Consider the following 10466-nt stretch of genomic DNA (forward strand, 5'->3'; position numbering starts at 1 on the left):
GACTTCCTGTTGTGCCCGCGCCCCGCCGCCGTCGCCCGGCGCCCCTAGCCCGCTGCCCGCGGCCCGGCGCGGCCGCCGCCCATGGATTTCACCTAGTGCCGGCGGCCATGGCCGCGCAGTGCTGCTGCCGCCAGGCGCCCGGCGCCGAGACCGCGCCCGTCCGCCCGCCGCCCGAGCCTCCGCCCGCCCTGGACGTGGCCTCGGCCTCCAGCGCGCAGCTCTTCCGCCTCCGCCACCTGCAGCTGGGCCTGGAGCTGCGGCCCGAAGCGCGCGAGCTGGCCGGCTGCCTGGTGCTCGAGCTGTGCGCGCTGCGGCCCGCGCCCCGCGCGCTCGTGCTCGACGCGCACCCGGCCCTGCGCCTGCATTCGGCCGCCTTCCGTCGCGCCCCCGCCGCCGCCGAGACGCCCTGCGCCTTCGCCTTCCCCGCCCCCGGGCCGGGTCCCGCGCCGCCGCCCCCGCTGCCCGCCTTCCCCGAGGCGCCCGGCGCCGAGCCCGCCTGCTGCCCGCTGGCCTTCAGGGTGGACCCGTTCACCGACTACGGCTCCTCGCTCACCGTCACGCTGCCGCCCGAGCTGCAGGCGCACCAGCCCTTCCAGGTTATCCTGCGCTACACCTCGACCGACGCCCCCGCCGTGAGTCCGGGGCGGGCGCCGGGGCTGCGGGCCGGTCCGCAGGGCGCTGCTAGCGGCCTCTCGCCGCACGGCCAGGCTGAGAGACGCGAATCTGTGCCCTACAGGTGCCCCCCTCCCCTCACCCCGGTGATTCCCAGCTGTTGCCTGTGAGCCCTTAGGACCTTTGCATAGAGGCCAGAGTCCTTCGGGGACACTGGACAGCATGTCACTCAGGGAAGCCTCCCGTTCAAGTGTTCTGTCCCTGCCTGGGTACATGCAGCTTCTGTCACCCACCAAGGTGTACATCTGCAGGATCCTGGCACCGAGGGTAGGGCTGGAGTGTCAGCTGCGGAAGGGCCTCCATGTGACCAGGGCCTGCAGATGTGTCCAAGCCAGAGGCAGAGGAAAGGGCCATGGGAGGGGGGTGGTTGTGATGTTCGGTTTGGGGCTCCCTTGGCCAGCACTGGTGGAGTGTTGAGACCAGTGGGCCCCGCGACCCCAACATAGACACACATAGGCTCTGCAGGGCTTGCACACTGGGTACCCACCACTCTAGAGGCTCTGCAAGAAAGGCCAGGTGGCTCAGGCTGGCGCTGTGGCTGCAGCACCCCCTCCACCTCCACCAGTGGGGGTGTGTACAGGATGGAGCAGGGCCTTTCCTGCCTACAGCATGGGGGTTCATACTGCATCCCCAGGTGGTATGGATGGCACACATGTGACACCCAACATATGCAGCACACACACAGCTGTGGAGGTGCTGGGAAGTCCAGCTGTCACTGATCACGGCACATAAATAGACAGGGTGGTGGAGAGGTGTCAAGCCACAAAGAGCCAAGGTGACATCTGGGCAGGAAGAACCCAGACCAGTGCACCCCTGTGGGCTTCCTGTACATTTCCCAGGAGCCCTAAGCAGGACCTGCCACCTCACCTTCCTCCCAGAACCCCTGTGGGTGTGCAGGCCGCTGGCCAGCCAGGCCCACCCCTGCTGTGGTATTCCAGGGCTCTGACAGGTGGCAAGTGTGCCTCTCAGTATGACAGGTGAGAACTGAGGGATGGGCTTCTCCCTGGCCTTGAGGAGACTCCTGCAGTGAGGTTCCTTCATACCAATTCCCAGGTCCCAGCACCCCCAAGGGAGAGGCTGCATTTGTGAATGGCTCCCCAGGTGGGTCCTGAACACCCTGGCAGCCCAGGGCTTAGCAGGAACGAAAAGACGCCTGTGCCCGGCTGGGGCAGGGCCAGGACACCAACAGGAAGTTTGGAAGAGATCTGAGAGTGCTGGCAGGGGTCTGGCTGGGTCTGCAGGGGAGGCAGCCCTCCTGGTCTGGGATCCTCCGGGCCGTCAGTGGCCATCAGCTGTGGATTCCACTCGTCCACTCTCAGAAGGTGTTGGGGGCGTCTCCCACTCATGGTCTTGGGAGGGCCCATGCATGAGGAGCATTTCAGTTTGCCTTGACAATCTCATTCAGGCAGAGGGGAGGGTGGGGACCGCGTGCAGGGCTGACTCGAGAAGAAGGTAATGTGGCTGTGGTTGGGAGAGGGTCCCCCTCCCAGACTCTGAGCTGCCCTCATTGGAGAGGTCAGAATTCTTGGAAGGAAGATGAGATGGGTGCGGCAGGATAGTGGCAGGAGGGCCCAGGGGTGCGGGCTTCTCAGTGGGGCTGGGGCCTGGCCTCAGCATCTCGGGGTGAGGAAAGCTTCAACAGCTATGGCGCAGATGAGAGGTTTGCCAGGGCATGACCTTAGGTGGGCAGCAGCTGCTGTGAGCACACCCATTCCACAGTACTCACCGCAGCCCCCAGCCTCCAGGCAGTGGCCCCGGCCATCCTTCCCTTAGCCACTCCTGTCCCCTGCCAGCAGGGGCCTCTGGCCTGGCCTCCACTCCCTGCTTGCCATTCCCTGGCCTGGAGCCTGTCTCCTGCGGGGTCCCTCCAGGCGAGGCTGCCTGGGCTCAGGGCGGCTCTGGGCTCAGGTGTGCTGCCTGCCAGTGTGTAGCCACCAGGAGGCTCTGGCTTCCCAGCTTCCACATCCCAGGCTCCCTTTCCTGCCATGACCAGATGAGCTGCTGGGAATTTGGACTGAGTGTGTTCTGACTTTGCCTTAGTTTCCCTAAGGAAGCTAAGATAATGCAATGATGGGCTATTCCCTTTCTTCGCCCTGGTGTTAGCTGGGAGATTCCCCTGTCGGCTCCCTGACACAGGGCCTCCTGCCTGGGTTGGGGTCTGGCCCTGATGACACAGTGCAGGCCACACCCTGGGTCACCTGCCCGCGATGTCCCCCTGCCCCGGCAGGCAAGTGAAGGCTAGGGGGTGGCTATTGGCGCTCGATGAACTCAGCAAGATAATCCAGCCATCGTCACCTCCCAGAGCCTCCTGCCTTCTCTCAGGCTGCTGCCCAGTGGCTAGGGCCCAGCACCCCAGCTGGGTGGCCCTTTGCTGATGTGCCATCCTGCCCGCAGATCTGGTGGCTGGACCCAGAGCTGACCTATGGCTGCGCCAAGCCCTTCGTCTTCACCCAGGGCCACTCCGTGTGCAACCGCTCCTTCTTCCCGTGCTTTGACACGCCTGCCGTGAAGTGCACCTACTCTGCCGTCGTCAAGGTCAGGGGCCGCCAGCTGCCATCACCTTGCTCCCAGGACAGCCCAGCAGCCTGGCCACACCGCCTCCCCCTTGCTCCTACCTGCCTGGACTGTGGCCCCAGCTGCCAGCACGCCACAGTGCTAGCAGGAGCCCACCTTCCCTACTCTATGGGAGGAGCTGCTTTGCAGGGAACAGGGGAAGCTGGGCTGCCTCCAACGGGCCTGAGGGGTTCAGGGTCCTGGACCCAGGGTGAGGGATTGTAGGGGCCCCAGACAAGGGGTCTCCAGACAGAGCTGCTGATCTCTGGTGGGGTCTGTAGGTCACCGGGCCTGAGCTTGGCAGCACCCTCTGCACTGGGATGAGGTTTGCAGGCTGGGACCTCGGGGTTCTGAGTGGAGGGTGGCAGGTCTCTGGAGAAAAGTTCTCTGACAGAAACGTTCCCTGATGGGGATGTAGGGTTTCCTGCTACAAATGTGGGGCAACCTGACAGGCTCCCTGGCCTGGGCTGTGGGTGTGTTGATGGTGGGGCCTCCTGGTCTCAGTCTGGCCTCCTTACAGGCGCCATCGGGGGTGCAGGTGCTGATGAGTGCCACCCAGAGTGCGTACATGGAGGAAGAAGGCGTCTTCCACTTCCACATGGAACATCCCGTGCCTGCCTACCTCGTGGCCCTGGTGGCCGGAGACCTCAAGCCAGCAGACATCGGGCCCAGGTAGGGAGGGCCTTCCGGGCTGCCCAGGCCTCAGGGAGAGCCCCACCGGGGATCTGTGACCTGTATCCACAGCTGCCCTGCTGAGGACCCCCACTGACCTCTGGGTACTCTGGGCCAGCCCTGCCCCTGCCTTGGTGCCACTGCCAGGGCCCTGTCTGCCAGGCCCTCCCACCCATGTGCCCTCAGACCCAGCAGCCTGGCCCACCCAGTGCCTGCCCTGCAAACTGGTCCTTCCTGCCAAGGCCCCCGCACAGCCTAGCACCCTCACACCTTTGTTGGTGCCTTCAACCCCGAGATAAAATGAGCTAAGTGGCCCCTAGAATGCAGCTCTGCCCCTGCTGTGGGAAGGGCCAGGGTAGCTGCCCACCCAGTGAAGCAGGGCAGGCTGCGGGCTAGGGTGGTCAGCCAGGCTGGATGAGGTGTGGGTGTTACTGGAGCCCCAGGGCAGTGGGAGAGCCTTTTGGGGTGAGCCAGGCTGGGGCTGCTCGGCCTCAGCTGACCCTCTCTGCATGCAACAGAAGCCGCGTGTGGGCCGAGCCGTGCCTCCTACCCACGGCCACCAGCAAGTTGTCGGGCGCAGTGGAGCAGTGGCTGAGTGCAGCTGAGCGGCTGTATGGGCCGTACATGTGGGGCAGGTAGGCCCTGGGAACCTGTAGACCTGGCTGACTGGAAGGAGGAGTCAGAGGGGGAGCCCCTCGTCTGACCCCTGGGGTGTCCTGTCCCCATCTCCTGGGGAGGAAGCAGAGCTCACTGCAGGGGCAGGGCTGATCCCCGCTGGGTGGAAGGTGGGGTGTGGGTGTGCGGGGTGGGAGTCTGAGCCCTGAGGTCTGCCACCCTCACTGCCCTCCCGGTGCAGGTACGACATTGTCTTCCTGCCCCCCTCCTTCCCCATCGTGGCCATGGAGAACCCCTGCCTCACCTTCATCATCTCCTCCATCCTGGAGAGCGATGAGTTCCTGGTCATCGATGTCATCCATGAGGTGGCCCACAGCTGGTTCGGCAATGCTGTCACCAACGCCACGTGGGAAGAGATGTGGCTGAGCGAGGGCCTGGCCACCTATGCCCAGCGCCGCATCACCACTGAGACCTACGGTGCGGCCGGGGCCGGGGAGGGCAGCCACTGGGGGCCCTGGGCACTGAGCCAGGGGCAGAAAGCCCAGCCTGGCTCCCCTGCCATGCTGCAGGTGCCCACACCCCCTGCTTCCCCCGACTCCCCCTACACCCCCTCACCTCTCCCCTGTCTCCGGACCCCATCCAGGTGCTGCCTTCACCTGCCTGGAGACTGCCTTCCGCCTGGATGCCCTGCACCGGCAGATGAAGCTTCTGGGAGAGGACAGCCCGGTCAGCAAACTGCAGGTCAAGCTGGAGCCAGGTACCTGCTCCTCAGGACCCGCTCCTGGAACCGGGGATGTCACCCCTCAAGGCCTCCTTGCCTGTCCTTCGTGTGTGCTGGCTGTGGCTTCTCTGTCCCCTACTGTGCCTGGACCCCTGCCAAGGCCAAGCTGAGAGCCCCTCGTCTGGGCAAGGCCTCCCCAGGCTCCCACAGCCACCGCCACCTCCCTGGCTCTGAGCACCGGTCACAGTGGCGTGTGAGTCCTCAGTCTTCCCCAAGGGGTGCCCAGGGCGTCAGTACACATCTGGACATGTGAGGGACTGTGGCCCTCGGCCCTTCCTGCTCCTCGGAGCCTGGCCACCGCCCCTCCCTGTCCCATGGGACACTGGTGGTCTCGGACGCCAGCCCAGGTGGGTGTTCACCTTGCAGGAGTGAATCCCAGCCACCTGATGAACCTGTTCACCTACGAGAAGGGCTACTGCTTCGTGTACTACCTGTCCCAGCTCTGCGGAGACCCACAGCGCTTTGATGACTTTCTCCGAGTGAGCAGCCCCATGCCCAGGACGGCCCTGCTGCCACCTGCCCCCAGCCCCTCCCCAGCTCACAGGGCTGCCTGCTCTTCTGGCAGTTGGGGTGGAATTGGCAGGGGCCTGTGAGCCTGGCTGTGACCTAGTCTGCCTTTCTTTGTGGGGAGTGCCTGGGTTGCCACCTTCCCTTCTCCCACCCTCCGTTTGGTCACTTGGCAGGGCCTGTGTGCCAAATGCTGGCTCCGCAATGCCTACTAACTGCCTCTGCGCCTGCCCTGTGTCCAGCACGTACCTCGGCGCATGCCCTGCAGTGCCCTGCAGGCCTCTCGTGGGGCTGCCTGTGCCCTGCCCTTCCAGGCCTGCTGAGGCCCCACCTCTGCCACACAGGCCTACGTGGAGAAGTACAAGTTCACCAGTGTGGTGGCCCAGGACCTGCTGGACTCCTTCCTGAGCTTCTTCCCGGAGCTGAAGGAGCAGAGCGTGGACTGCCGGGCAGGTGAGGCTGACCCCACTGCTGCAGTCAGGGAGCTGTGGGTGTGATGACAGGCGGGGCCTCTGCTGCCTGAGAGGCCGCTCCGCCTGGAGGAAAGGCCAGTCAGTTCACTGTCTGTCCTTCAGCCGACCCTTGCTGGACCATATGGGCCCCAGGCCGGTATGCTATGAGAACAGGGCTGGGGTTGGGGACCTGCCTGGGGGCGGTGGCACAAGGCTAAGTGGGCCGAGTTAGGCACTCCCAGGAAGTGGGCCATGGAAACCAGGTGTGCAAAGGGCCTGGTGCAGGAAGGACGGGTGATGGGGGTGTCCTGGAGCTGGAAAACAGCAGCCAGCCCTGCTTATGCATCACTTCTAAGGGTGTCCCTGAGGGTCTGAGGGCTTTGGGGCCCAGGAAGGCACTGCAGGGTTCAGACATTGAGGGAGAGGCCAGAATTGCTGGAGGGTGGTGAGGTGCCACTGGGAGGGCTGTGCATGGTGACACCAAGTTTTGGAAGGTACAGCAAGTGCACCAAGAGCTTTTTGTGGGTAGGGGATGGGCACTGCCCTTTTAGAGCAGGAACATCATCTTAAGAGCCTGTTGCCCCCATCCCGCCCCTGCTGGCTCATGGCGCAGGTGGCCTCTGCCAGCACTGAGGTTGGGTTTAGACTACTTCATTGTCTTCCACCCAGGAGAGGCGTGGTTGGGTCACCAACCCAAGCCTCTGCCTCCCTGTACCCCTTCACAGAAGCCCCTTCAGTGGCTTCAAGTGGCAGTGCTGGCTGGAGCTGACCCCGCCTTCCTGAACGGCCCATGTCCCTGGAACAGGCCACCTGCCTGGGACACACTCAGGGTCTGGGGTCTCCTGGGCAGATTGCTCAGGCAGCCCCTCCCCAGCCCGGGCAGGGACCCCAGGGTCACTTCTCCCCTCCAGGGCTGGAATTCGAGCGCTGGCTCAATGCCACAGGCCCGCCGCTGGCTGAGCCAGACCTGTCTCAGGGATCCAGCCTGACCCGCCCCGTGGAGGCCCTTTTCCAGCTGTGGACCGCAGAACCCCTGGACCAGGCAGCTGCCTCAGCCAGTGCCATTGACATCTCCAAGTGGAGGACCTTCCAGACAGCACTCTTCCTGGACCGGCTCCTGGATGGGTCCCCGCTGCCACAGGGTGGGTCCTTGCAGCTGATGGGGGTGGCCCAGGGGCTGGGGTGCAACAGCAGCTCAGCCCTGACCTGCCCCCTGCCCTGCAGAGGTGGTGATGAGCCTGTCCAAGTGCTACTCCTCCCTGCTGGACTCGATGAACGCTGAGATCCGCATCCGCTGGCTACAGATCGTGGTCCGCAACGACTACTATCCTGACCTCCACAGGGTGCGGCGCTTCCTGGAGAGCCAGGTGCAGTCACCTGCCCAGGGGAGCAGCCTGGAACGGCCTAGCCATGCGGAGTGGGAGTCCCACCCGACTCCCTAGTCTGAGCTGTTGGGGCAGGCCAGGCACATTCTGGAGAATGGGGCGGGGAAGACGTAGGGGTCTGTTGGGAGTGGGGGCATGCACCGGGTGCAGGTGCCAGAGGGCAGCCTGGACTCCACCAGTTCTTGGAGAAGCTGTGGAAGGGACCAGCTGGGAGCAGGAGTCTGGGGTCCAGGCCACCTCAGCCTGCTGGGCCCTGGGCCTTCAGTGTCCAGGTCTGGGCAGAGGGGATGTCCAACCTCCTCAGAGAGAACCCAGAGCCCTCAGGCCCGTGGGCCCTGGTTGCCCTGTTCCCTGTATGTGCTCCCTCCAGCCCAGGCTCCCTGGAGATGGGGACTCCATGGTCGGCCTGGAAGGGTGGGGTGGAGGTTAGAGGCTAATGGCAGGCCTCCTGGACACCAGATTCCAGGCCATAGCCCTGATGATGAAACTGGGGAGCCAGGGGTAGGAGAGCCGCCTGGCCGGTCTGGCAGGGTGGGCTGGCTTGAGGGGCCTGGGGAGCCCACCAGTGTGACCGAGTAACCCTCCTGCAGATGTCACGCATGTACACCATCCCGCTGTACGAGGACCTCTGCACCGGTGCCCTCAAGTCCTTCGCGCTGGAGGTCTTCTACCAGACGCAGGGCCGGCTGCACCCCAACCTGCGCAGAGCCATCCAGCAGATCCTGTCCCAGGGCCTGGGCTCTAGCACAGAGCCTGCCCCAGAGCCCAGCACGGAGCTGGGCAGGGCTGAAGCAGACACAGACTCAGACGCACAGGCCCTGCTGCTTGGGGATGAGGCCCCCAGCAGTGCCATCTCTCTCAGGGACGTCAATGTGTCTGCCTAGCCCTGTTGGCGGGCTGACCCTCGACCTCCCAGACACCACAATTGTGCCTTCTGTGGGCCAGGCCTGCCATGACTGCGCCTATGGCTCTGGCCATGAGCTCTGCCCAGGCCCACAAGCCCTTCCCCTGGGCTCTCCCAGGCAGGGAGAATGGGGAGAGGGACCTCCTTGTGTCCGGCAGAGACCTGTGGACCTGGCCTCCCCACTCCCAGCTCTCTTGCACTGCAGGCCCTGGGGCCAGCCCGCACACGCCATGCCTCCTGTCTCAACACTGACAGCTGTGCCTAGCCCCGGATGCCAGCACCTGCCAGGTGCTGCCCCTGGGGCAAGGGCCCCAGCAGCCCTACGGTGACCGCCACACTGTGCCTTACATCTGCCAGGGGCCCGGGCCGTGCTGTCCCTGCAGCACGCCTCCTTGCAGGGATCTGAGCCACCCTCCCCGCACAGCCCTGCACCCCGCCCCTGGGGTTGGCAGCCTCAGTTGGCCCCTGGCAGAGGAACAAGGACACAGACATTCCCTCAGTGTGGGAGCAGGGGACACAGGGAGAGGACAGTTGTCCCTGGGGAGGGCCCCCTGGCCCCAGGCAACCTTAGCCCCTCAGAACAGGGAGTCCCAGGACCCAGGGGGAGTCTGGGGAGCCTGTCTCTTGTGGCTTCCTGGGGTGGGAGGCACACGGGCACAGCAATACCCTAGGGAAAGTGGGAGGTGGTGCTGGTGCTCTCTCTAGGCCCACCATGCTGGGAGAGGCGGACGGGGCCTGGGGCTCCAGCCTGGGACTGCTGCGATGGGGTATCACGGTGATGGTCCCATTAAAACTTCCACTCTGCAAACCTGATCTCCCTCCCTCTTTCTCTCGACTTTTGTCCTCTGCATCTTCCCGGCTGTGTAGGGTGGGCTGGCCTGCCAGGACTTGGAACCTGCAGCTGGTCAGGAGCTGGGTGTGGCCCCCTCCTCTGATACACAAGCCTGAGAGCAGGCTCCCCGAGTCCTGCCCAGCCCCTTGGCCGGACCTCCTGGGCCTGAGTGGCCTCTGGATGTCACAGGGAAGCCATGTGTCACCTTCACTCTGGGCCTTCACCTTTGTGGCTTAAACCAAATCCCAGCCTCAAGTGGTGATCCTGTCCCAAGATGGGTACCAGGTGACAGGCATGTTTGGTTTTGGAGAATTGAGATTTCCATTTTCCCAGGCGATAGGTGTTGCTGCTTTTCAGAGTCCCCAAGGATGTGGTGCCACCATCTCAGTGCCACACACACCTGGCCAACATGCCGTGGCCCAGAAGCAGCACGCCTCTTCTCTCAACCCACTGGCCAGGCCCAGTCACAGCTCCACTCCACACGTGGCAGCCAGGAAGTGGGGAGGGCAGGAGGTGTTGGGCAAATAACCCTGACACTATCACCATCCAGTCCCCAGCCACCAAATGTCCCACTCACCCTCTCCCCTGTTCTGGATGCCCCGCCCCTCCCCAGGGCAGACGAATCCCCCTCCAGTGGCGGTAGCAACTCCAGTCTAGGGTCTGGGGCCGTCTCTGCATGGGTTGCTTCACGTACCTTCTTCACATCAGGGCTGGGGGAGGCGCCACCCCATCCAAAGACCTAAGAGCTAGAAGACCGTCACTGCCCCTCACACCCAGGGATAGGACGACTGCAGTAACCCCTGTGAAAGTGGGTGTGGAGGGCACCTGGCAGTCCCTGCTCCATGGCCATCTGAAGTCTTGCCAGGCAGGCACAGCCAGGGCCCCTGTCTGGGAGTGGACACCCCACTCCCCCAAGTCGTGCTCTCTGTGGCCTGGGGTTCCAGCCTCGTGAGGACCCCTTTCCTGTTTCCTTGGCCACGCTTGATGGTGTCCTCAAAGGAGCCCTCCTCAGTGGCAGAACTGCTTTCTCAGCCTCTTCCCCGCCAAGGTTCTTTTCAAGTCCCAGTAGTCACAAACTTTCATCCGGGGCTCC

At 64.3% G+C, this 10466-nt stretch overlaps 1 protein-coding gene across 4 annotated transcripts; it reads left to right on the forward strand.

Annotated features, from left to right (window-relative positions):
- On the forward strand, positions 1–9349 carry RNPEPL1 (arginyl aminopeptidase like 1). Of its 4 annotated transcripts, none has more exons than XM_002799108.4 (11): positions 1–632; positions 3067–3207; positions 3746–3897; positions 4416–4532; positions 4754–4989; positions 5156–5269; positions 5660–5772; positions 6145–6253; positions 7164–7394; positions 7477–7619; positions 8228–9349. In XM_002799108.4, the coding sequence occupies exons 1-11, from the start codon at positions 108–110 to the stop codon at positions 8519–8521; spliced, it is 2175 nt and encodes a 724-aa protein (XP_002799154.3). In that variant the 5' UTR covers positions 1–107; the 3' UTR covers positions 8522–9349. The 4 variants fall into 4 exon arrangements, with proteins under 4 accessions (XP_002799154.3, XP_028687152.1, XP_077814154.1 ...); XM_028831319.2 differs by having other exon boundaries at positions 7197–7394; XM_077958028.1 differs by having other exon boundaries at positions 1–596.
- Positions 9350–10466: the final 1117 nt, after the last annotated feature.

The sequence above is a fragment of the Macaca mulatta genome, chromosome 12 (assembly GCF_049350105.2).
Source record: "Macaca mulatta isolate MMU2019108-1 chromosome 12, T2T-MMU8v2.0, whole genome shotgun sequence".
Classification (NCBI taxonomy): Eukaryota; Metazoa; Chordata; class Mammalia; order Primates; family Cercopithecidae; genus Macaca; species Macaca mulatta.